At 38.1% G+C, this 27,995-nt stretch overlaps 1 protein-coding gene across 1 annotated transcript in view; it reads left to right on the top strand.

The window, feature by feature from the left end:
- The window catches only part of FBXL13 (F-box and leucine rich repeat protein 13), a 202,393-nt gene that overhangs the window by 22,299 nt on the left and 152,099 nt on the right, over positions 1–27,995 (top strand). The window contains exons 4-7 of the mRNA XM_013979811.2: positions 4,509–4,576; positions 5,748–5,902; positions 7,376–7,485; positions 10,551–10,718. Coding sequence (XP_013835265.2) covers positions 4,509–4,576; positions 5,748–5,902; positions 7,376–7,485; positions 10,551–10,718 — 501 coding nt within the window. The remainder of the gene's footprint in view (positions 1–4,508; positions 4,577–5,747; positions 5,903–7,375; positions 7,486–10,550; positions 10,719–27,995) is intronic.

Raw genomic sequence — 27,995 nt, 5'->3', positions numbered from 1 at the left:
AAATTACTTTTTACATATGTTAAGGGGGAACCCATACAGGGCCCACACATTACACTCGTTTGTTATGTACTCTTGTTTTTTGTCTTCTTTTTTCCCATGGCAATTATTTATTAGGGGAAAAAAAAAAGCCAGATCATCTGTCATGTAAAATGTCCCATATGCTCATTTACTCTGGAATCCTTTCATTTGTTCTGTTTCTTATACTTCCTGCAAGTTACATCTACAAGCTTGATTTTCTGGTTCTTTTTTCCCCTTTTTTCCTCTGGTGACAAGAATACTGCAGAGGGGCGGAGTGTTGGGTTCCTCCTAGTGCATCACATCAGGGGGCACCCATGGTCTCCTTGACTCGCTTTTAATGAAGCTTGATTCTTACAGACATTAAAGTAATTGCTTATTAGTTTCATCCTACAATACTCACATAATAATTTTGAAATTACAATATCATAAAACCACTAACCATACAACTACGGAGAGCATTTGAGAAAATTATGTAATTCTTTTTGCCTTTAAGATATATATATCCTACCAAGTATTTTCATTAAATAATAATTTTTATTACCTAAAATAATTCTTTTCTGTTTTGGCTGTGCCCTCAGCATGCACAAGTTCCCGGGCCTGGGATTGAACTTGAGCCACAGCAGTGACAATGCCAAGTCCTTAACCACTAGGCCACCAGGGAACTCCTAAAGTAATTTTTTGTATTGATGTCCATTTTTTTATATAATTATTTTTTTCAATTATTTATAACATTACAGGACAGAAAAATCAAAACAATGAAATGAGGAGTATTCAGAGAAGTATTGCTTTCTTTCCTGTCTCTTTGTCCACTCTATTTCATCCCTTTCTTTAGGAAACAAATTTTAGCAGTTTTTGGTTTATGGCTCCATTGCTACTTTTGAAAAAATGAGGAAATACACTGTATCCTCCCCACTTTGACTTCTTTTTCTTCTGTTTTTTTTTTTTGTTTGTTTTGTTTGGTTTTTTTTTGTTTGTTTTTTTTAGGGTTGCAGCATATGGAGGTTCCCAGGTTAGGAGTTGAATCAAAGCTGTAGCTTCTGGCCTATACCACAGCCACAGCAACGCCAGATCCTTAACCCACTGAGTGAGGCCAGGGATGGAATCTGAGTCCTCATGGATGCTATTCGAATTCGTTTCCGCTGAGCCATGATGGGAACTCTTCGCAGACACTACATCGGGTTCTTAACCCACAGAGCCACAAAGGCAACTCCCCCTTTGACTTACAGTAAAGTAGCAGACTACACATAGCCTTCTGCTTCTTGCTTTTCTTACTCAATATGTCCTGGAGATCATTCCCTTACACAACTTTTAAAATGATGCCAGCAGAGAGAGCACTGTGTAACAAAACCCTAAAATCTAAATGAAAGATGTGAATTTAAAAAGTCTTACTGGTGTAAAAAAAAAAAAAGTTTAATGATGAAAAAAGAAACTTAACTTTAAGAACCTAAGGTGTGGGGTTTTAATAATTTTGGAGAAGCAGACAGATCTTAGGCCCTAAACAAGATAATCACAGTCTATATCCTTGCTGGTTTGCAAAAGTATTCCTTTTCTTTTGAGATTGGTGAAACATTAATTGAGACAATTTAATATATCTTTTTTTTCTTTTTTATGGCCACACCTGTGGCATGTGGAATTTCTCAGGCGAGGGGTCAAATCAGAGTTGCAGCTGCTGGCCTACACCACAGCCACACAACACTGGATTCTAGCCACAGCTGTGACCTATGCTGCAGCTTGCACCAATGCCAGATCCTTAACCCACTGAGTGAGGCCAGGGATCAAACCTGAATCCTCACAGAGACTACACTGGGCTCTTAACCTGCTCAGCCACAACAGCAACCCCTAAAAATAATTTATTGGGAGTTCCCATCGTGGCTCAGTGGTTAACGAATCCGACTAGGAACCATGAGGTTGCGGGTTCAATCCCTGCCCTTGCTCAGAGGGTTAAGGATCCGGTATTGCTGTGAGCTGTGGTGTAGGTCGCAGATGTGGCTCGGATCTGGCGTTGCTGTGGCTCTGGTGTAGGCCGGTGGCTACAGCTCCGATTAGACCCCTAGCCTGGGAACCTCCACATGCTGCGGGAGTGGCCCTAGAAAAGGCAAAAAAGAAAAAAAAAATTCTTGACTCAAGGATTAACTGAGGAAAAAAAATAAAAGTAACTGCTCACCAGAAGAAAAAATTATAATATGCTAAACTCCAGAAATTATAATGATGTTAATGACTAATATTATACTGGGTATGTCAAATATTATAGAACTAAAACCTTTTTCTAAAGACATTATTTAAAAGCATCCATTTTCTCACACATAATAAAGTGAGTATCTTACAAAGTTAAAAATTTAATGGGACCAATTACTACTAACATTGAAGAGCCAAAAATTCAGTATCTATTAGTAAGTTAGCATTGATGATTTATAATGACATTTCATTTTATCTTTTCATTTATTAGAAAATTTTCCCATGTTTCCTCAGACTACGATACAAAGAGAACTATGCTAGTAGCATCCCAAATTTCACTGCTCTGAGTCCCTATCTTCATAACACAAGAGGTTGGTTTCTCCTTAAAATCCCAACCAATTAATTGCAATTGGTTTGGCATCGTAAGGATTTGACTTAAGTGCTCCTTTCTCTGGATTTCTTGCTCAACTCAAAACATACCCGTTGGTCAGACAGTTTGAAAAAGAGAACTTTTATAAAGACCTCTAATAAGTCAAATTGGCACTTCAAGACTAAGACCACATTTATTTACATGTAAAAAAATAGCATCACTGGGTGGCAAGAATTTAAACGTTCCATTCATTTTCCCACCAGTTTTGAAATGAAGTGCTCCATGATAAAATATTAATTGGAGAGACTGCATTATTTCAGAACTTGGCATAATGTCAAACTTGAGTAATATTTTTATAGCACATGATTTCAGATTTTCACAATTTAAAGTAATATGAAATTTTATGGCACTGGGCTATGTGTGCTGTGTGGAAGTGGGGGAATGCCTTTCCTGTTTTCTGTTGTACCAATAGCACTGTGCACCTCGTAGGAACAGTTCTTTTGGATTTTGCCTGCAGTCTCTTCTTCCACAGGTTCAGACCCACAATCTATGGGGCTGTGCTTCTCCCCCGACACCCCCAAGACTCTTCCTTTACCTGTCTGGATTCCTTTGCCTCATAAAGATAGAATTTAGTAAAAAATGACTTTAATAATTGATATTCTCCCCTCACGACAAACATAGCTTGCATGTAATCCCCGTCAAAAGCAAGAATTTCCAAATGCCATTGAACGTGAGGCAGAATATTGGGAGGCCATGGGACTTTGTTGTAGGCCTGAAGTAAATCACATGATTAGCATGTTTATGCCATATCTGTGGACAAAGCATTCATAGCGATGTGTAAAAGAAAAATGTTTGACTTAGAAAAGTAAAGTTCAGAATTCTAAGCTATTGGTATATATTGGAACCAAATTTATCTCTATGCTCAGCAGATGTGAACATAGGTTTGCTATATATAGTAAACCAGGCGTAGGAGAAAAACATACACTACTAGCACTTAACTGTAGCCATGTGTATGTACTAATAGGGTAACATAATATCTCTACTCTTTAAAGATGTACAGAAGGCATAGGCAACTTCAGCAATCCCAGGATAGTTGTTTATGTTAAGGTGTGTTATTGTGCATAGTTTCGAATGATAAGTTTGCATCTCCTTCAACATATTCCATTGTCTTTTAATTTATGTGGTTTTCCTATATCTGCTTGGCAAGTGAGGCCATCCTGTATTTTTTTTTTTTAAGACTTTTTATTTATTTATTTATTTATTTATTTATTTATTTATTTATTTATTTATTGTCTTTTCTAGGGCCGCTCCCGCGGCATATGGAGGTTCCCAGGCTAGGGGTCTAATTGGAGCTGTAGCTGCCGGCCTACACCAGAGTCACAGCAATGCAGGATCCGAGCTGCATCTGCAGCCTACACCACAGCTCACGGCAACGCCGGATCCTTAACCCACTGAGCCAGGCTAGGGATCGTACCCACCACCTCATGGTTCCTAGTCAGATTTGTTAACCACTGCGTCACGACGGGAACTCCCTGTATTTTTTTTTTAACAGAGAATCTCATTTTCTACTCTTAAGAAGGCAAAATCATTCAGTTAAATAGTGACCAGCCAACCCACAACTCTACGCCCCTAACAATATAGTTGACAAAAAAAAAATAATAATAATGCCACAGTACTTACCTTAAAATGCTTTAAAGGGAGTGCAATATAATGGGGAGAATTTCTCCTGTGATTTTAACTTAATAAAACATAATGGGCATATACAATAAAATTTCCACACTTATAAATGGTATGTGGTTCTTCTCGTCTGTTCCTATCTCCTTGCTGCCTAATTTTGCTCCCTAGCTGCAGTCAGTGTTCTCTTTCTCTTGTGTATCTTCCAGAGGTAGCCTGTGCATTCCATTTCTTTCTAATGTTTGTCATTTCATTTCTTTCTATATTTTAGGTGACTCCAGAATTAATGATAAAAGCGTGTACTTTTTATGCCGGACGTTTACTGAAGACCCACTTTTAGTAAGAACTCGATTTCTTCCTCTTGGTGTACTTATTCTTGACATTCTCCACATGAAGGACAACTCACTCTTGGCCAGGGTGCTGATTTTACCTATTTAATCTCATTTCCACCATTCTCTATTATGTATTTCTTTTCTGTTTCATCAGCTTTTACTTAGTTAAAAGGTGTTCTTTATTTCTTTGAGGTATCACTTTCTCTCTCTCTTTTTTTTTTTTCAATAGAATTTCAAAATCGAAAGTGTAGGTCCACAATCTCCTGATCTGAAGCCCTTAAACCAGGCATATTTAGGAATCTAGAGCCCTCCTACCCCTTTTTAGGGCTGCACTTGCAGCATATGGAGGTTCCAGGCCAGGGCTCAAATAGGACCTGCAGCTGAGACCCATGCCACAGCCACAGCAACACTGGTTCTCTCATCCACTAAGTGAGGCCAGGGATTGAACCCACATCCTCACAAGAGACAACACTGGATCTTCAGCCTACTGAGCCACACTGGGAATTTCTCCTTTTTTTTTTTCTTTAAATTTTAGAAGGGTAATGTCTGTACATACTGTGTACAGTATATAACATCTTCAGCTGTGTCTGGGATGCACGTTGGAATCAAGCATATCTGAACATCCTAGTATTTCTACAGTGAAACATATAGGTGTATTTTTACTAAGTGAAATGAAGAAAGACTATCAACAGCCACGTGCCAGATTCAGAAAGGTTTGGATGCAAGATTTGTTTAGGTCATGTCTCATTGTTGCCTCTAAATAGGTATGGGTCACAGGGGCCGGTGGCGGCGGCAGCTGGTGGCGTTGGGGACACCTCCGGCAGATGGTGGAGGTGCAGTGCCAGGAGGCCGCACCTGCCAGGGTCCTTGGGGGCCCGCAGAGAGCTGGGGCCAGGGCGTTAAAAAATTTAAAAATAAATAAATTTGAAGAAAATAGGTTATGAAAAAAATTGGATTTCAAAATTTTCTGGGCTTTAGAAATGTAGACGAGGAAGTATAAGCTTCAAGGAAATGCAAGGACTGGCTATAAATAAAAATTAAAATAATTTCACAAATTATTTCATGTCATGGTTTTTGAAGAGGTAAAAGAGGCCCAGTGTATTATTTCTCCCTCTCAATTTATTTACTAATGTGTTGCTGTAATATCAAAATATTGCTTCTGCATTTTCTTCCTATAGCACATGGAGAGAGAGAACAATACCTCCTATAAATGAAGATGATCCTCTGGCTGAAAAAATGGAAAAAGCAGCAGAGTATTACAATTTCAGACTTCAAAGATATGTATTTCGTCACTGGCACTCTTATGTGAAAGCTCAAAAAGAACAACTAAAAAGTAAATCCTTGCATAGTAGCAATAGGTTTTTGTTTTCATGTAGCCAAAGTTTCAACAGACTTAACAATTAAACATAGTTTCTACCAGAGAATTTATTATTTTTCATGGCTAGAGACTTATCATGAAATGTGAAGTCACTAATTTAAAATATTTAATGAGATTTGTCTCAAAGGTTTTAGTATACTAGAAAACAGGCATATTTAAAATAAAATTCTAGGAGTTCCCACTGTGGCTTAGCAGGTTAAGGACATAACATTGTCTCTGAGGATGTGGGTTTGATCCCTGGCCTCGCTGAGGGTTAAGGATCCAGCGTTGCTGTGAGCTGAGTTCATAGATTTGGCTGGAATCTGGTTTTGCTGTGGTTGTGGCATAGGCCTCAGCTATAGCTCTGATTTGACTCCTGGCCTGGGAACTTCCACATGTTGCAGGCGTGGCCCTAAAAAAAATTAAAAATAAAAATAAAATAAAATTCTATATGTATTTGTGTGATGTATAAATAAATACACTATTAACTTTTTTACATAATAGAGTTGGTGTGTATATACATATATATGTATATATCGAAAGTGATTATATTTTATAAAGAGCTTTCCATTCCTATTTTTTTTTTTTTAATGGCTACACCATGGCGTATGGAAGTTCCTGGTCTAGGGATTGAATCAGAGCCACAGCTGCAACCTGCTGAAGCTGTCTCAGTGATGGATCCTTTAACCCACTGCACCAGGCCCAGGGGTCAAACCCGTGTCTCTGCAGCGAACTGAGCTAATGCAGTTGGATTTTTAACTTACTGTGCCACAGGAGGAATTCAAAGAGCTCTTCATTCTTTATAGATATTTCACTTAATGAATACCTGAGAAAACTTATAGAAAAATAATTTTCTTTTTCTTGAACCCTTGATAGTTGTAACGAGTAGATAGTGTATGCGTTCTTAGGAGCAGGGATACAGAACTCCAGCCTTTTGCTTAGATTTTATCCAGCTCACTAGATATCAGTTTGTAGCTACCATGAATCACAGAATCATTTCCTTTTGATGGGCTCTGTTGGACCCTCTGAAGGTTTTAACATAAGGGTTGTAGGCCTCTATTTCTGAGAGGAAACAATTAACTGTAGCTAAGAATGCTGTCCCCAGGCCTGCCTTAATCATCCTCCTTCCTGGCCTGGCCCCTGTGTTTGAGCTTTGGACCCCAACTTAAAAAATATATACATGGGGCAATGTATTTAATCATAGGTTACTTTAAATCAGAATACTACCTTATGATTATATATCTGTGAGTATTTGAAACTTGTGGTTTTATAAAGAACAGATTTGTTATTAAAAGATATATATCTTGACATTCTATTACATCTATTACATCTTATTTTATAAACTATTAGATGACACATTGGTTCATATTATAAACATGATAGAGTGTTAAACACTGTTTTTTGGAAACAGCTTTAACTATATACCTTAATCTAATACATTTTCTTCAGATAAATTACTACGGATACAACAAATGTTCCAGTGCTGCAAGCTGATAATTATCCTAAATAAATGGAGGGATAAAGCAAGATATAAGAATAAAAAGAGAGAAAATGAGCTGGTATGGAATATTGGAAACTTAATTTTTTTAAAAACTGAATTTTGCTGTTACATTGCTGTTGCCTCATATAATGATGTTATGTATGGAGAAATACTAAAACCCTGAATATTACATGCTTTTCAGGAGGTCCTTGTTCTTTTGGCTTAATAATTAAATTTTACCACAGCTACCCAAAATATTTCCTAACAAATCATGTTGGATGGAATTAGAGACTCTCATACTGAGTGAAGTAAGTCAGAAAGAGAAAGACAAATACCATATGATACCACCTATATCTGGAATCTAATAGAAGGCACAAATGAACCTTTCCACAGAAAAGAAAATCATGGACTTGGAGAATAGACTTGTAGTTGCCAAGGGGGAGGGGGAGGGAGTGGGGTGGGTGGGAGCTTGGAGTTAATAGATGCAAACTATTGCCTTTGAAATGGATTAGCAATGAGATCCTGCTGTGTAGCACTGGGAGCTATGTCTAGTCACTTATGACGAACCATGATAATGTGGGAAAAAAGAATGTATACACGTATGTGTAACTGGGTCACCATGTTGTACAGTAGAAAAAAATTGTATTGGAGAAATAACAATAAAAAAATTCTGTTGTTTCATTTAAGCTATGGACATCAAGGAAAAAAATCTTTTTAACATTTCATTTAAATTTATTGATAAAGACACTAAGAATCCATTTAGATGGATATAGACGTCTAAAGTGGAAGAGACACTTAGAATGGGTAAGAAATGAGGTCATGCTGTATAGCACAGTGAACTATATCCAATCACTTGTGATAGGACATGATGGAAGATAATATGAAAAAATATGTCACTTTGCTATATAGCAGAAACTGACAGAATACTGAAAATCAACTATACTTTAATAAAAAATTAAAAAATAAAGTGGAAGGGAAACTTTGATATGATTATAATAGAGAAATAAATGATAAAGAGAATAAATGTATATTTTCTAGATAAGATTAAATTGCTATTTATTCTCTTTCAACATTCAGTGTAATAAATTATAATCTTTTTTTTCTTTTTTTTTACGGCCACACCTGCAGCATATGGAAGTTCCCAGCCTAGGGGTCGAATTGGAGCTGCAGCTACTAGCCTTCTCTACAGCCACGCTACATCTGCAAACTATATTGCATCTTGCAGCAACACTGGATCCTTAACACACTGAACAAGGCCAGGGATCAAACCTTCATTCTAATGGATACTAGTCGGGTTCTTTACCTGCTGAGCCACAACAGGAATTACTAATAAATTATAATCTTAATACTAAATTATTTTTTTAACTAACAAGTCACTAAATTTAAAGCATCATTCTTAACTGGGACACCCACTAGGAATGAAAACAGTCAAAATAGAGGATCTAAGCTAACTCCTGCAAATTTAAAAATATCTCTGGCTCAGAGTTTCCTGGTGGTGCAGTGGGTTAAGGATCTAGTGTTGTCACTGCTGTGGCTCAGGTTGCTGCCGTGGTGCAGGTTTGATCCCTGGCCCAAGAAGTTCTGCATGCAATGGGCATGGCAAACAAACAAAAAAACCTTCTAGTTTGCTTAAGCTATTAGTAAAGTTTGTTATCCTTTAATGTTTTAGAATATTCACAGTAACTACTAGAATCAGAAATAGAAATGTGGCTGGAATTTTTTGAAGTTATATTATCTAGTAGGTACTGTTTTGTTAATACTCTTTGAAATGCAAAGTTGGGATAAATAGGAAAGAGAAAAATAGGAAGAAATTAAGCCCCCCTCTTTTGTGGTTGCCCTGTGGAGGGGAGGATCAATGCCTCTCACACCAGATTGGCTCAGATGTTGACATTGATGATACTGTATATGTACCAAGAGAGCAGGCAAAAATTTATGACTCATATAAAGCTTGAAACAGTGCTAGAGTCTGTGGAGGAGACTGAGATGCATAAAGCTCTCTAGAGCTTTGAGCATCAATTCTTCTTGCTCGCTAGAAATTGATCATCCACTGGTACTGAACTGGTGTTCTTACAGGATGCCCTCTAGCATGTGCCTTTTGTGGACCACATTTTCAATGTTACCAGTTAAACAGTTATATTTTGGGTATCACTGTTTTAGTCTGGTCATTCTGTGTTTTCCACCACTTCTTGTACTAAGCTAATGTTTTTGACCTGGTGCCCAAGCCTGGTCATGGATTGTCTAATGGTGAAAAGGGAACTGTACAACCAGGCTGCCCCTTTCACATCCCTTTAAACTGAATGTTCCCAAGATCAGGCAGTACTGTTCTCTTAACCATCCCCATACACTGAGCATACCGTTTTGTAGTAGTTGATATGTATGATATATAGTACTATCCTTAATATAGATATATATGAAATAGTTAATTGAGTATTAGAGAAAATGTTTTCTTTTATCTGTGTGACCTCTTGGCCTAATGATAAGACTATAATCACTTGAGCAGAGTGAGAATGGCAGGTGTCTGCTGGGAGGAGCGGCAGGAATCACTTCTGAGTGCTAGGTCTCCAATGTGTGCTCTTCCTTAGGCTCCCACATGTTACACCAAAAATGTGTGTGTGCAATGCTTATTTACCCTAAACATGTTATACCAAAAATGTATGTGTGTGTCTGTGTGTAAAACATTTATTTATCCTTAAGGATTTTTCTTGATTATGCAGTTTTCAGGAATGTACTGAAAGTTAAAATGGGGGACTTCCTGTAATGATATATCAGGCAGGGTTCCAAATTCCTTCCTTCTGACTCTTCCTATATCCCCATACTAACCCTCTCCCTTCTATGCCCCAAAGAGTAGTTCTGTCATACCAGAACCTTGAATTTGAGGGTGTCAGCTTCTTTACCTCTAAAAGAGAAGGATGGACCACATCTTCAAGGTGACGATCTGTACCAATGCTGCATGACAAGCAGTGGAAATGATCTATAATGCGCTGTGGTTCTGAGAATATTAAACGTGGTCTGGATAATAATTTTTGTAATGACAATGATGATAAGAAATAATGTTTAACTGGTGCTATCACTGGGTCAAGCACTGTGATATATATATAATCCTTACAAAAATTCCATGGAATTTGTAAACTATTTTCATGGCAGATGTTAAAGCATGAACTTCAATTAAGAAAATGGAGAAGCAAGTTAAAATTAAAAGTAAGTGCTAAAGAAGAATCCATTTGTCCTAAACAAGATATATCTGAAGTCTTTCTTGTGGATGAGATTCCTGCGTTTGACATTTCACAGTTACCCAAAAGAGCAATATTACAGGTACGTATGAATTCATAACGTCTTAACTAGTTATTTTCATAATGTTTGTTTAAAGAGTGGTTTATTATGAAATTTGCATGGATGATGGAAGCCATATTTTGAAGGAAAATATTTTTTACAACTAGCTTTGGGTGGTCTCATTTTTTTGGAAGTCATCCATTTGGATGGCTGTGAGCAAATTATAACAATCATAAATGGAGACATTAAAGCTATAGTAAGAATAAAAGGAATGTTTTTCCTTCCTTCCTCCTACAAGCACGTGTTGTCATTTAAGGTGCAACAGATTTTTACCCCCCACTGCTTACCTTTTTATCGCCAATCCCCAATCCTTTAATCTTAACTTTATACCTACATTCTGGAAGGTAATAAGGGCTTGGTCATATTTTAGCTTTCAATTAGTTAAATATTTAGGCATATCATCTTTTTCCCTTAGATTGTAAATTCATAAAAATAAGAATCATGTCTCTATATCTTGCATCTCACTGAATTGACCTCTGAAATATATGTTCCATAGTTCCAACTACTGGTTATATTCTGTGCTATTTTGACAGATAAGTAATTTCTACTTTGTGGAACTATCTGATAAATGGTAAAGCATTACCTTATTCTGGTTCATGGCAGCTTTACATTATAAAATCCCATACATTAAATCTATCCATCTACATATAGAGAATTAAGCTCAAGTTACTTGGGGAACAAGGTATCTATCTCTATACTGATATCTAATCATGCATTTTATGTATAGCATGTAGTTAGATTGAGGGTATTTTTGTCCACTGTTTCTTCTTTATGAATTACCTGTTTGTATCTTCTTGTTTTTATTTTTTTAAATTTTTTTATTTTTTATATTTTTAGGGCCACATCCATGGCATATGGAGCTTCCCAGGCTAGGGGTCGAATTGGAGCTGTAGCTGCTGGCCTACACCACAGCTCACAGAAATGCTAGATCCTTAACCCACTGAGTGAGGCCAGGGATTGAACCCACGTCCTCATGGATACTAGTGAGATTTGTTTCCACTGAGCCACAAAGGGAACTCCTCTTGCTTGTCTTTAAATGTAAATAATCTTCTTACAGTTTGTAAGAGCTCTTTATATGCTGGTAGTATTAACTCTTTGCCTGGAATGTACTTGAGGTCTCCCCTCCATACTTGATATTTGCTTTCAATTTTGCTCATGAAATCTTTTGCAGAGAGAAATCTTAAAGATTTATGGAACAAAGTCTATTACTATTGCCCTAATTATTTCTTCTTGTGTCCTATTACTGTCATTCTTAGCTGTTTTTCTAACCCATAACACACTCCTTCCTACACTTATGCAGCTGCTTTTTTGTCCTTGAACTCCTGTGTGTTGACTGCTAATGTTTCTTTGTTTACATTGTAAGTGGCTGCATTTTCAGTTTATTACAGATTATGCCTTAATTTCTTACCACTTCATAAATAATGGAACAGCCTAACAAGAGCATGCTTTCATTTTTCCTCTCTTGTGCTTCAGGCTACTATTGCCATGCAGATTACTTCCATGTATTTAAAAACTCTATACCTGGACTTATCATTTTTGCTTTAGACAGTCAATTATATTTTATCCGGCACATGGTTTTAATTTTTAACACTCTCAAGCAGAAAAGTTGCAAGTACAATATAAAAGCTTCTTTTCCTGAACTATTTAAAAGTAAGTTGTTGACATACTGCCTTATTACCCCTAAATACAATCAGTGTATTTACTATAAACTAGGGCATCCTTGTATAGTTATCCATCAATCCCTAATGCTCAGACCTAATTTGGGTGTCCCCAGTTGTCCCAGTAATGCAAAAGGGTGCAGTCCAGAATCACCCAGAACAATTGATTATCATGGCTCCCTCGTCTCCTTCAGTCGGCCTTTCTATAATTTTCTTTCCCTTAACTTGAAGATCAGGCCAGTTTTACTGCAGAAGACCTCTTAATTTGAGCTTGTCTTATGTTTCCTCAAGAATAGATTCGGGTCCTGCCTTTTTGTTAGAAATAACACTGACATCACACTGTGCTCTTCTCATGGCATCCTATCAGTGGCTCAGGATTTGGATTTGCCTGTGATTAGTGATGTTGGCTGTGATGGATTGATGAAGGTGGTGTCTGCTGGGCTTCTCCACTATTCAGTAGCCCCCTTTGCAATAGATATGCATTTCGTGGGTAGGTAACTTAACAGTTACATAAACATTCCTATTCCTCATCAAACTTTTAGTTTGTTTGTTTCTTTTCTTTCTTTTTTTTTTTTGTCTTGTCTCTTTAGGGCCACACCCATGGCATTTGGAGGTTCCCAGGCTGGGGGTCCAATTGGAGCTGTAGCTGCAGGCCCATGCCAGAGCCACAGCAACATGGGATCTGAGCTGTGTCTGCGACCTACACCACAGCTCATGGCAATGCCAGATCCTTAACCCACTGAGCAAGGCCAGGGAGCAAACTCGCCACCTCATGGATCCTAGCCAAATTCATTTCCACTGCGCCACTATGGGAACTTCTAGTTTATTTATGTCTGTGTGGACTCATGGTTTTCTATTTTATTCAATGGGTTATAATCCATTACTACTACCATTTATTTTGGTACTCAAATTTTTCCTGATTCAGACAGTGGGAGTCCTTTCAAGTTGCCTTCGGTGGCCCTTGGATGCATAACTACCTTCCTTTGAGCATTTCCTCACTTTATACCACAGCATGACGTCCCAGGCTCATCTTGTGCTTTTCCTGGTCCACCTGGATAGGTCATTTCTCTAGGATTCTCTGAATCCTTTTTAATAGAAAATTATGCATAGAAACCAAGCGTTGAACAGCCTATGGCCATTGGAGTGTCACTTCTCTCATGCCTTCCCAGCAGGTAGAACTAGGGACTGTAAGACAGATACAGACATTCCCCCATATCTACGTATCTATATACAGAAAACCTCAACAGCCATGTGGACACTTCCAGTGCCAATTTAGTACCACAAGGCTCTTTCTAGTTTTCCCCTTTCCCATATCCTTTTCTCCTTTTCCAATGTCCTTCTCCAACAGTGAGAATCCCAGCTCTCATTATTCTTCATATATTTACTTACTTGATCACTCCCCCATGTGTAAGCATTCACACACATTGCTGCCACTGTCCCATCCCTGTGAAGGTACCTTCTTGGTTCTGCTCAGGCTTTGGTATTCCTTGCCATGCTGAGGCCTTCCATGCTGCCTGGGCTCTGACAGCCTCTGCCACTTGTCTTTTACCCTGTGCAATTGCCTTTCTAGCTTTGATTGGGCTCACATGCCCTGTGCTGAGTGCCTTCCTCTGTAGATGCCCTCCTTACCCTACTCAGGCTCTGGCACTCTGGGCATAGGCTGCCCCACTTTGGAGATGCCTGTCACCCCTTCCCCCAGTATAACTACTTTCCACATCCCACTTGGCCCCTGATATCTTATACAGGGTTTCACTTCCTTGGTTCGCCATCCTCATCTTGCTCAGGTTCTGACATGCCACACTGGCTGCCCCTCCAAAGGGACTTCCTCCTCATTCCTTGCAGGCTCCAACATCCTATATTGTCCTTCCATATGAACAAATGCCTTTCCCAGTCTGCTTGGTCTCTGTTTGAGCTGGACAGATGTCCATCTTCATTGACCTTCAACCCCCCCTCCCCCATTGAGCCATCTTTCTTCATTCGTCTTCCTTTTTCCCTTGGGGCTCCAACATTCTACTGTGGGCCATTTCTCCTTGGGGACACCCTCCTCACCTGTCTCAGGCTCCAAAATCCTGTGCAAGGAAGGCTGCTCCACTGAGTGGATACCATCCTTTATGCACCCTGGTTCTGAGGCCCTGCTTTGGGCCAACGGGAGCTCCCTTCTGCCCCCCTCACCCTGGCGTGGATGCCTGCTTTGCTCGGACCAATCTATTGGCTTTAGGACTGAATTAGATTGAAAGAAGTCAGTGAAAGAAAGGGTGGTGGAAGGGATTCATTATCTTTTAAGTAATTAAAAATTGAGAAAAAGTATTTTATATTTTCCACAAATTGGTTGATTCTGGTATTCTTCTTTTTGTTTAGATTTGAGGTTTCACCTGAAATTATTTAGCATGAAGAATCTCCTTTAACATTTCTTGAAGCACAGGTCTCTTGGTGCTTAATTTTCTCAACTCCCCCAAAGTCTTTATTTTTACTCTATTTCTGAATGATATTTTCACTAGATATAGACTTCTAGGCTGACAGCTTTTTAAAAAATGTCATCGATTCCATTTTAAAGATATCATTCTATTGTCTTCTGGATTGAATTATTTTAAATGAGAAATCAATGGAATATTGTTTTTTCTTCCTTTGCATGCCTGTGTCTTTTTCTTTCTTGCTGCTTTTAAGTATTACTGAATCTTCAGCAATTTGACTTCGAGACGACTTGTAGTTTTCTCTGTGTTTTTCCTTCTTGGGATTCACTGAACTCTCAGATATACTTTTTTTTTTTTTTTTTTTTTTTTTGGCAAATTTGGAACATTTTCTGCCATTATTTACTCAAATATTTTTCTGGCTCCTTCTTTCTGGGACTACAATCACACATATATTAAACAACTTAATATTTTCCCATGAGTCACTGAATTCCTGTTCATTTTTTTAAGCCTTTTTTTTCTTTCTGTGCTTCATTTTGAATAGTGTTTATTGATATATCTTCAAGTTCAGAACAGTAAATGTGCAGTTGTCTTTAAAAAGCCACTAGCTTCTATATAAATCACGTAAAGAGAGTATTATTCACCAAAACAGCCAAAAAAAAAAAAAAGTCAACAAGTTTGTGTAATAGATGGCCTGTAACATACTGCTGAATTTTGGAAATAGGATAAACTTCGCATGTTTTGAAATTCTTACTAGCTTTTGTTAACCTCCTTTTTCTTCAACTACCTTGAAAGGGGAAAAATGCCTATAGTCAATCTTGAGTTTAGAAACATCTCATAAAGAGACACAGAGAGAAAGGGCACAATAAATGATAGCTTTCTCATAACATACAGCAAAAAAAAAAAAAAAAAAAAATCGCAGGTCATTAGTGGCAGTTTGCTAGTTTTATAGTAGAGATTTCTTGTTTTTATTGTTGACTGCCTCCATCCAAAATAATTAAACTGTATTTGTTTAGGGGAAAAAAGCAGTGTCTAATCTGCTATGAAGTCATCCCAGTAAATTTTTTCACTGTAAATGTTACAGTCATCTCTAGAAGTTTTATTTGGTTCATTTAAAAACTTTCCACTTCTCTTTCATTTTTCTTTTAAATCCTTGAGCATTTTTATAAAAGCTGTTTTAAAGAACTAATTTATCAGTTCTATTGTCTCTGTAATTTGTCTGTGTGTTTACATTCTAAATTTTTCTCTTGATTAAGTGCTGTGTCAGATAATCCTGCTTTACAGATATAGTAATTTTTTTATTATATGATGGATGTTTAGTAAGTTACATTGTTGAGTGCCTTATGTTGCTGTCTTTGAGGAATGTGAATTTTGTATGAATTTTGTTGAAATTGGTTTTTCTGCTTGGTTAATTTACTTGAAAATAAGCTTCATCTTTTCTCAGCTCTGCTAAGAAAAGACTAGAATAACTGAGTCTTATCCATGACCTTTCTGGGTCCCTGCTGAATACCCCATGTGTTACGACATGTCTCTACTCTGGTTTGTCCCAACCTGTAAATTTCCCAGTCCTGTGTGAACTGTTGTGGTTATTCTGCTTACAGATTCCTGGTAGGTGTTTTGTCCCTGGGAGTCATTTTTCAGTCAGGCTCATGGAGTGTCACTTGTGCACACACACACTGCTTAGAATGCAGTCAAAGATGCAAGGAGTTCCATGCAGACTCCTCAAGCTCTTTTTTCTGTATAACCCCTACTATCCCAGTACTCTGCCAATAAATGCCACCACCCTCAACATCCTTGAGCCCCATTATCTATCTCCTTGGCCTAATGAGACTGCCTAGCACTCTTTCTCTCATCCGCAGCTAATAAATGCCTTCAGGCGTAAAGTCTGGGCTATCATGAGTGTCATCACATTTATTTCCCTTTTTCAGAGATCACAATGTTATGATGACTCTTGTCCAGAATCTAAAAGCTATTGCTTCATGTATTTTGTCCATTGCTCTAGTTGTATGTGACGGGAAGGATGGTCTGGTGCCATTACCTTATCATGGCTGGGAGTGGAAGACTGTTGATGGTTTTCTGAACCCGAGTGGCATTTAACTTCAGTGGCTCCAAGCAACACCTGTCTATCCTTCTGTGGGTCTCCTCCTTCCATTTCTTACAGAGATTGTTTAGGTTCTTGCTTAGGGACTAAATGTTTGTGTCCTCCCCTCCCCATTCCTAGGTTGAAGCCCTAATGTCTAATGTGACTGTATTTGGAGACAGGGCCTGTGAAAAAATGATTAGGGTTAAATGAGGTCATAAGGGTGGTGTCTTAATCCAACAGGGCAGTTGCCTATTTAAGAGGCGGAGACACGAGAGCTCTCTGCCAGGTGAACACCCAGCCAGAAGGCAGTCATCTAAAAGCCAGGAAGAGAGCTCTTACCAAGAACCAGATGGCCAGAACCTTGATCTTGGACTTCCCACCTTCCAGAACAATGAAAAATACACTTTTGCTGTTTAAGCCACCAAATCTATGATATTTTGCACTCTGAGCAGTCCATTACCACCCTTCTTCAACTTTTCATATGAGACCCCCAGTGTCACGCCCTTCAGTTTCACTTTCCATCCTTCTTCACTGAGAAAATACATGCCGTCAGCTAGGAACTCCTTCAACTTACTCCCTGACCCCTTCCTCAATCCTGTTTTCCTGATCGCCTGTACCTTCTTTTCAAATGTGCCATCCATGCTCACCTTTGCTTCCTTTTCTGTTCTAAGGGCATTTTGCCTACATAATGTAGAGTATTTATATCAGATGCTATTAATTTCTACCACAGATAGCGATGCAAGCCATTTTCAGGATATTATTACCATCAGTTTCATGTCAATGAAGAGTGGTTGACAGAAAGCTGTATAGTTAATAAGACAGTTTCTCAACAAAGTTTTGTCACTTGTCAAGGACCTCAATGGTATCCACATACTAAATCATTTCTGGCTATCTAAGAGTATGTCTTATTCCTACTATATCCCCTAATTTACAAACCTACAAAATATTTTAAAATATCTATCAAGTGAATGAATATGTCATTTCAGAAATTATCCTTGGGAGTTCCTGTTGTGGCGCAGCAAATTAAGAACACGACAAGTATCCATGAGGATGGGGGTTCAAACCCTGGCCTCTCTCAGTGGGTTAAGGATCTGGCATTGCCATGAGCTGTGGTGTACATCACAGACATGATTCATATCTGGTGTTGCTGTGGTGGTGTTGCTGTGGCTGTGGCATAGGCCAGCAGCTGCAGCTCTGATTTGACCCCTAGCCTGGAAACTTCCATATGCTGAAGGGGTGGCCCTAAAAAGAAAAAAAAAAAAAAAGAAAAAAAAAAGAAATTATCCTAGGCTACTCCAATTCAAAGTTAACAAACACGGTACAGATCTAGAATAAAAACATCTAAGTTTTCCTCAGGCTATTTCTTTGGCTTGTGACAGTCAAATCCCTAAACAATTACTGATAAATAGACATAAAAGGTAAACTTATAATAATTAAAAAAAAAATCCTAGTGCTGACTGAAACAGAAGAGGAAAGGGATGAGGTTCTGAAAGATCTTTAGGCCTTACATTTTTTCAAGAATACAGCACCTTTCTTTTTATGGGATTCCATATAGGTGATTTAAGGAGAGCAGAAAAATATTTAAGTCCTCCGTCTCAGAAGCTGACTGGCTGCAAATCGTTAGTGTTCCCCAAAGTAGCTATTTTATTCACAACATTCCAGGTCTAGTAGTTCTCTAATACTGCCTTCACCCACCAACATAAAAAATTTGACTGATCGTGGGTCTTAAAGAAATAAGACTTTATTTATTTTTTTAAACTATAACACAAAGTCCAGAGGAAGGCAAGCTAGGGTCCTGCCAATAGAGATGGAATTTTTCTATCCTTCTACCCCACCATCCTCAGCATCCTCTTGCTTACTGTCTCATGGTTGCAATATAGCTGTTCCTCTTCCAGCCTCATATTCACATACCAGGCCAGAAGGGAGAAAACCACAGTGGGAGAAGGCAAATTCCTTGTTTATTAAGAAAGCCAAAGTTCCCCCAAGACCCTGCAGCCAAGACTGTTAGTGATGTGCATTAGGGTAGAACTTTACCACTAGGCCTTGTCCAACAGCAAGATTGCTATGGACAGGGGTCGGGGGGTGGATAGGGCTTGGGTGAGATAATCAGGCAGTCAGCCTCCACTGAAGGTGGATTTGAACTGTTGGTCATCAGTCAGTATTTAAAAGGGCATTCTTCCTTGCCAGAAAAAGATGTGTTGGTTTCAGTGAAAAGCAAAACAAGTACAACAAAGAAGAAGCAACAAGTTATTTAAGAAGTTAATACACAGTTGCTGCAAAAGAACTCTGGTTTAACCTCTTCTGTCTTCCAATGCAGAGAAACTAAAAAATGCCAACTAATAAAGGACCACAGAACCCAGAACCAGCAAACCATTTCATAATGTGATTCAGGGCCTAACAGAGACTTGTACATGGAAATTTCAACCTTACAATGAGTTATGAGCTTGCATGTTTTCTCATAAGAAGTGTTTTGGTTTAATAATATATATATATATATATATAGTGATTAAAAGTCCAGGCACACAGCTCAGGAGAAATGGGTTCATGTCTTGTCTCAGCTACTCGTGAATAATATGACCTCAGGACATTTCAACTCTCTTGGCTCTTGTTTTTTAAAACTTCTCCATGTTCATTTCTCCAACCAAACTTCAAACTTACAGAAATGAGTTTATGTTGAATTAATGGATGTTTAGATTCACTCTGGAAAAGTCTTATGTCAGGATATGGGACATATGTAGAATTACTGGGGGTGTTGCTCAGCCCAATGAAAATCATTATCAGCTTTTGCATTGTAAATATCACTTTCTGATACCATGTCAAGGGTAATGATCAGGCTCCCTTTTCCTCTTTCCACCCCGATTCCCACTCTGACCTCTGTGTGGAGTGGTCCTGAGCCCTTTTGGGATCAGATTTATAGCGTTTGTCAGGGAATTCAAACCATAGCATGATCTAAAAAAAAAGAATGAAGATATTTTTGTGCTATGCATTTTACCTTTTTCTGGGAGGACAGCTGAGGATCTGAGAAATTAAATAACATCTGCAAAGTCAGATGACTATGCAACTGAAACAAGAATCTGGTTTTCCTGATTGCCTGGCTAAAATTACAGGCTCTAGATTATTCTGATTTTTCCTATTGGAGAATTCTAAAGAAATGGAATATGTAAATATATGTATTGTATGTCTATACAATATATATATTAATTACATGTGTAAAATAATTATATATAATCTACATATCCATATGAATAAAATAATCATGAAGCAAAAACCAATAATTAAGAAACATTATACATCTGTTTAGTTGTACTACCCTTAAAAATACAAGAGTAACTTTTAAAAATCACTAAATCTTGGCATGACACTAAAGCACAACATTATTTTTGGAGATAGTCTCAGTTTTTCCCAATCAAATAAATTGTCAAGGCATCCATTAAAATGCATAGGTAATAAAAGAATGAATTTATGTAACACTATAAAACTGGAAATTAATGATAATACCAGCCATGTCTTCAACAGTTGGGTTTGTTAAGCTTATTAATATGATGGATTTGCAGAATTAATTTTTTAAATCATAGTTTTAAAATAGCATTTAACTTGGTCACTGAATTCTCAGGGACTTGAGAAACAAAGGTGTGAAAACATAAGAATGAGAATGGATCTGATCTAAAGTTTTTGAAAGTGTTTATTTTTTTTAAATAAAATGAAATTTATACATTTAGACTACCTAATGTTTTGAGGGAATAATTGAAAAGAGCAATCTGGAAAGAGATAATTGAAATTAACATAGAAAACTGTAGGTTTACTTTTTAGGTTCAGTGACATCAACTCTTGAAAACAAGTCAGGTTCTGTTTTACTATCATTTTTCTTAGCATCATTTATCCATTTGGAAAGGTTGCTTTGTTAGCAGATGGTAGACCTCATACACTATCAGTCAAACTCAGAGCTGCTGGGAGGGTTCGTTTTCCACGAAAACACAAGCTTTTAATTTGTGTGTAGCTTGGCAAGCAATACAGAGAAAACTCTTACGTTGATGAATTTGGAAAATCTAAATAATCTAGTTAAGTAATGCAGTTGTCTTAAAATGAAAAAGTGCTGGGTTACTTTAATAATGTAAGTAGTATCTTAGGGATGTCTTTCATTTTAAACAACTAACTTTTTGTTTGTTTGTAAAAGATACTAGTGTGTGGACTTGCAAAGACTTATAAAGTCGCCTTCAGATTTTATAGTGCTGATGACTCATTTTCTCACTTGGGGGAAAAAAAAAAACCCACCCTGGAAAACCATTAAAATGTGTACCATGTTGCAGAAGAAGAACCAGATGGTTCAGGCCTCTTAGATTAAATTACTTGGAATTGTAAAACAAAAGAGTATTTGCAATGATTTTTTGAGTCCATGTTTTGATAACCTCAGAGGTCAGTCTGACCTTAATTCATCAAAGCAAAGTGTGATTCCAGGTTTCTTAGGCGCGTACTGTGTGAACTTCAGATAAGGGAGACTTCCCAAACCACATTGCTCCATCAAAGAACTATGTGTGTGTTGGCTCAATTTGTGGTGGCGGTGAAAAAGCAGAGGAAGCCAAACATCTAAAAACTGCTTTAGGATCAGTTTATTTTTGGAAGAAAATTGTTCGTCCATAAAGCTGGCTTTCATCACTTCAGCCCTACTCAGTAATGCTAAGTTAAGAAGTTTATGAATGATTTTAATGTAACGTTTTTATGACTTTTAAATCATTGAAGATGCTACACTAATTTGATCAGGAACCACTCTTACAAAATGACACATCATTCATAAGATAAAAACTGACATCACAGAGAGAGGCAGCTACATGGAAAGTGAGAGTGTCCTCTGGAATGTGGGTGGCTGATTCCATCACTAGCTACATGACTGTGGGCATCTTGCCTAGTCTTTTGTTTCTTAGTTGTCTCACTTGTAATGAGGGGATAATAATAATATCTCCTGCACTTGCTTTTGTGAGGATTAAATGAGCTAATACATACTAAGTGCCCAGCATATAGTTATTTCTCAGGAGAAGTTACTATTATCAATATATTGAATTTAGATGGCTGAATGGCAGAGAAGCCACTGAAGAGCTAGCAGGGAAGACTGGAATCTAAACGCAGCACTCCTGGCTCTGTCAGCTGGCTGACCTCCCACAGGGCATCCTACTTCTGTTACCCTCAATTTAAAGATTTTGAACAGGATGGAGGTTTTTTCAAAAACTGCATATAGAACTACCATATGATCCAGCAATCCCACTCTTGGGCATATATCTGGAGAAAACCATAATTCAAAAAGATTCGTGCACCCCAAGTTCATTGCAGCACTACTTAAAATAGCCAAGACATGGAAGCAACCTAAATGTCCATCATCAGACGCATGGATGAAGAAGGTGGGTACATATATACAATGGAATATTCTTCTGTCATAAAAAGAATGAAATAATGCTATTTGCAGCAACACGGATGGACCGAGAGATTATTGTACAAAGTGAACTAAGAAAGAAAGACAAATACCATGTGATATCACTTATATGTGGAATCTAATAAAAATGATACAAAAGACCTTATTTATAAAGCAGAAACAAACTCACAGATTTCAAAATCAATCTTATGGTTACCATAGGTGAAACCATTGCAGGGAAGGAAAAAATGGGAGGGTGGGAATAATATACCCACTACTACATAAAATAAGTGATTAATGAGAACATACTGTATAGCACAGGAAAATCTACTCAATAGTTTGTAATAACCTATATGGGAAAACAGAATGGATATATTTATATGTGTGGCTGATTCACTTTGCTGTATACCTGAAGCTAACAACAACAATTTTAAGTCAGCTATATTCCACTAAAATTAAATTAAAAAAAAGACTTTGAAAATCCCTAGCAAAGAGTACTTGTAATTTCTTCTGTAAAATAAGAGCTGTCTACATGACCTTTAGGATCACTTCTGGCTTCAAACATCTAAGACTCTTGGATGAAAACAAACATCCCAGGAGAGGAACATGTCCAGGGGTGAATGCAGAAAATCCTCCAAAGGGCTGTGCCCATGCTCATATTCCATGGGAAACGCTTCTCCACCCGCTCTTAGCTTGACTAGGACCTTCTTTACTTCTCAGCTTAAATGTCCTCCACTGGAAAGACCTATCCTGATTGCCCAGTCTAAAATCAATCTTTGCCTGTTCTTTTCCTTCATAGCACTTCTCACTGCAAATGGCTATTAATTTTTAATAGTGTTCTTGTTTTTTTTTTTTCCCTCTCCCACTAAATTAAATGCTTTGGGGTTCTGGGATTACATCTGTTTTGATTACTTCTGTTGACCTGAAGCAAATATGCTGTCAGACAATTCTCCAGCAAAGATAGGTTTGTACAGGATCAGCAGAGAACTGCAAGTGGAGGTCTAACCCTGGCCAGCTGCATGCAAATCCCCCTACAGGGCAAAGGAAGGAGAGCACTTTGACAGGGAAGAAAGGACGTGGGGAGGGTTAAGAAAGTAAAGAGCTCATGGCTTCTCATTGGTGGAGTCCTTGCCATGGAAAGAGGACGAGTCCTTCTTCCTGTTGGGCCTTGTTGTCCTCGCAGGGTGTAAGAGTTCCCCTTTCTGGTCTCCTGACTCTATTTAATTGAGGTTTCTATTTATTCATTTTTTTTTACATTTCTGTATCCTCAGTACCTAAGAGATTGGCACAGCAGATGCTCAATCAAGATTTGATTTTATGGATTTAACTACTACATTGGATGCCTACAATGTACAAGGCTCTGTTTTTGGTATTAGGGAAATACCAGTGGATTAGACAAATCCTTTCAAGGGGCTTATATTTTAGTGTGAAGAATCACGTGGTAAACAAAGGAACAAATACAGAAGCACATGTCATACAGAATTAAATGCTATGAAGAAACGATATCAGAGTAAAGAATGTACACCTTCACTAAAAGGAACACCCAAAGCAAAGTTAACAAAAGCAAAAATAAAAAAAAAAGTGGGACAACAGCAAACTAAAAAGTTTCTGCACAGTAAAGGAAACAATCAACAAAATGAAAAGGCAACCTACCGAATGGGAGAAGATATTTACAAATCATATATCTACTAAGAGGTTAATATTGAAAATATATAAAGAACTCAAGCAACTAAAAAAAACCCTGAATAATCTGATTAAAAATGGGCAGAGGCTCTGACCAGATATTTCTGTGGAGAAGACATACAGATGGCCAACAGACATGTGAAAAAATTCTCAACATCACTAATCATCAGTGAAATGGAAATCAAAACCACAGTGAGATATCACGTCACACCTGTTAGAATGACTATTATCAAAAACCCAAGAAATAACAAGTATTAGAGAGGATGTGGCAAAAAAAAAAAAAAAAGAACTCTTGGTAGGACTATAAATTTGGTGCAGCCACCTTGAAAAACATTATGGAAGTTCCTCAAAAAAAGTAAGAATAGAACTGTCAGATGATTCAGCAATTCCACTTCTGGGTATTTGTCTGAAGGAAACAAAAACACTAACTCGAAAAGATACCTACATGCCCCCCATGATCATGGAGCATTATTTATAATTTGCCAAGACATGGAAAACAATCTAAGTGTCCATCAACAGATGAATGGATAAAAGAAAATATGATATATATAACGGAATCTTATTTAGCCATAAAAGAAGGAAATCTTGGCATTTGTAACAACAGAGATGGAACTTGGAGACATTATGCTAAGTGAACTATGTCAGACAGAGAAAGAGACAAATACTGTATGATTGCACTTATGTCTAAAATGTAAACAACTACTACAACAACCGAATTCATAGATGCATAAAACAGATTGATGGAATAGGCAAAAATCGGTGAAGGTGAAGGTGGTCAAAAGTTACAAGTTTCCAGTTATAAACTAAATAAGTCCTGTAATATACAATATGGTGACTATAGTTAATAATACTATATTATATATTTGAAAGTTGCTAAGATTAGATAAGTTCTCATCACCAAAAAAATAAAATACTGTAACTACATCAGGCGATGAACGTTAACCAGACTTATTGTGGTGATCATTTTGTAATACATGCGAAAATTGAGTCGCTACATTTTATACCTGGAAGCAATATAATATTACATGTCAATTATGTCTCAATTAAAAAAAGAGGAGTGTCTGGGATGTGCTGCTGTAGATGGTCCCCTCAGGGAAGGCTTTTCTTCTCTATGTGGGATATTTGTTGAAAGAAAAATAGGAGAAACCTTTCCGGTATGGTTGAAAAAGATCAGTTTGGCTGGAATGGAGAATGTGTGTTGGGGGCAGCAAGACATAAAATTGGAAAAATGGGACAGGGCCATATTGTTGAGGACTTGAGTGTCCACTTGGGAGTTGGCTTTAAACCTGTGGGCAGTGACATGAAGGCAGACTTGGACAGTTCTTCTCTTTCCTCTTCACCTGTCTTCCTTCCCCCTCCCTTGCCCTGCTTGGGTTGTGGGTACTGGGTGAAGTGTGGGAGCCGAGGGGGCTTTCTCGAAGAATGAGAACTAGGATAGCATCAGTGGGAGTGAAAAGAAAAGGACCCAGGTGAAAACCAAAGCACTGGAACAGGTAGTACCTGGAGTGACGGGGTAAGAGAGGAGGCTGATAAGATATCATCAAGCCTGGGTGATGAGGGATGGGGAGCTCAGAAGTAATGAAGTCAGGAGCAGAGCCAGGGTTTTTTTTTTTTTTTTCTTTCCATATAATTAAAAAAAAATTTTTTTTTTACTGATCTTAAATGCATGAGTCAAACCGCTCACCACTTACTCCTGACTCATGCTTCCTCCCTTGCCAAGTGTTTTTCTTTCCATACCATCCAATGTTCCATTGAAATGGCTGTGGAGCCTAATTTATTTTAGCAGTTTACCATCTGTTTTAGATGGCTTATGATCTGCACTAGGCAATTTACCAATTAACTCAAGAGTTCCTGTCTTGTGTTCAGAAGGCTGCTCTCTTTTTACCGCACTACATGGTAAAATTAAGTAGGAGAGAATTGCTACCCCTGCTCCTTCCCTGCCCCATCTTCTTCATTTTTTTTCTTTCTATTGATTAATTCCTTCATGTCTATAAATGTATTCAACTCACTCCTTTCCTATAAAACATTTCTTAACTCTCCTTCTCTCTTGAGTTAATGTTCTCTCTCTCTCTTTTTTTTCCTGCTTTTTAGGGCTGCACTTGAGGCATATGGAGGTTCCCAGGCTAGGGGTCAAATTGGAGCTACAGCTGTCAGTCTGTGGGACCTACACCATAGCTCACGGCAATGCCAGATCCTTAACCCACTGAGCGAGGCCAGGGATCGAACCCGCAACCTCATGGTTTCTTGTCGGATTCGTTTCCGCTGTGCCATGACGGGAACTCCTCAGATTCTTTTCCATTGTAGTTGATTACAAGATAGTGAATAGTTCCCTTTGCTATACAGTAGGCCCTTGTTTATCTCTTCTGCATACAGTAGTTTGTATCTGCTAATCTCAAACTCATCATTTATCCTCCCCTTCCCCTTTGGCAACCATAAGGTGGATTTCTAAATCTATGAATCTGTTTCTGTTTTGTAAGTTCATTTGTGTCATTTTTTAAAGATCCCACATATAAGCGATATCATGTGGTATTTATCTTTCTCTGTCTGACTTACTTCACCTGGTATGATAATCTCTAGGTCTACCCATGCTGCTACAAAAGGTATTATTTCATTCATTTTTATGTTCTACCATCTATTCCTTTTTTAAAATTCAAGTATAGTTGATTGACATTGGCGTGTCAATTTCTGCTGTACAGCAAAGTGATTCTTTTGTACATATATACACATTCTTTTTAAAATTCTTTTTCATTATGATTTTTCTCATCTAGGATCTATTCTTGACCCTTCAATTCATTTTTGTCTACCAGAGATATCTTTCTAAAGTCAGATTTATTCATGTTATTTTCCTGCTGAAAAATCTCTCCTGACTGCCCAGGGGCTCTAACATTGCCCACAGGGCTCTTCCTATTCCAGCCCCTCACGACCTACCAGCTTCACTCTCCACTGTTTCTCTGCAGGAATCTTTGGCTCTAGCCATACTGAGTTACTTAATCACTGTCACCCAAATACAAGTCACTCTCTTCAGCCACTCTGCCCCTCTCTTTATAGGATCCCTTTCTCTTTTTTGACTGGCTCAAGCCTGCTTAAGCACAAGTTCAGATGTCATCTTTTCCAGAAAGGCTATTCTTGGTCTTCTGTCCTCTCCCTTATCCTTGGTTAGTTACCCTTGATATGTGTCCCCAGAGCCCCCGAAGAACTTCTTACTGTCCGTTATAATTGTCTATTTTCTGTTTTCCTCTTGGTCTGTAAGGGCCTTGAGGAGGGGGGACAGTGTCTAGCATGCTTTGAATTCCTATTTCCTAGATGCTCAATAAATGTTGGTTGAATGAATGAATGCGAAATGATTTTTTTCCCTTTCAGCCCCACCACTACCAGTTTAATCTCATCCCCAGGAATTTCTTAATCATCTAATCCATGGAGTTCCGTTGTAGCACAGTGGAAACAAATCTGACTGGTAACCATGAGGATGTGGATTAGCTCCCTGGCCTTGCTCAGTGGGTCGGGGATCCGGCACTGTTGTGAGCTGTGGAGTAGGTTGCATACTCGGCTCAGATCCTGCTTTGCTGTGGCTGTGGTGTAGGCCGGCAGCTGCAGCTCCAATTCGAACCCTAGCCTGGGAACTTCCTGTGGGTGTGGCCCTAAAAAGAAAAAAAATCCAATAGCTTATGCTCACTTCTCATCTTCTCTGTTCTTTCAATAGCATTTGATTATGTTTCTCTTTTGAAATGCTTTCTTTTTGGCTTCGATGGCATGACATGTCCTAGTTGTTTTCTCTGGAAATTATTTCTTTATCCTCAGGAGAGGTTTCTTGCTCTCTCCTCACCCCCCAGCTTCCTCATGGCACCTGTGGATGTTGACTTTGGCCCTTTCTCTGTTCTCCACACTCTCACTAGATATTGGCAATCTCAGGCTTTCATCCACTGTTCACTAATGTCAGTATTGATTTGCAATCATGACAGGAACGTTTTCAACTTCCCTACCATTTGGGAACTTTAACCTTTTAAATCTCAGTGAATGCAAGGGCAG

The sequence above is a fragment of the Sus scrofa genome, chromosome 9 (assembly GCF_000003025.6).
Source record: "Sus scrofa isolate TJ Tabasco breed Duroc chromosome 9, Sscrofa11.1, whole genome shotgun sequence".
Lineage (NCBI taxonomy): Eukaryota > Metazoa > Chordata > Mammalia > Artiodactyla > Suidae > Sus > Sus scrofa.
This window is presented reverse-complemented; position numbering and strand designations above follow the sequence as displayed.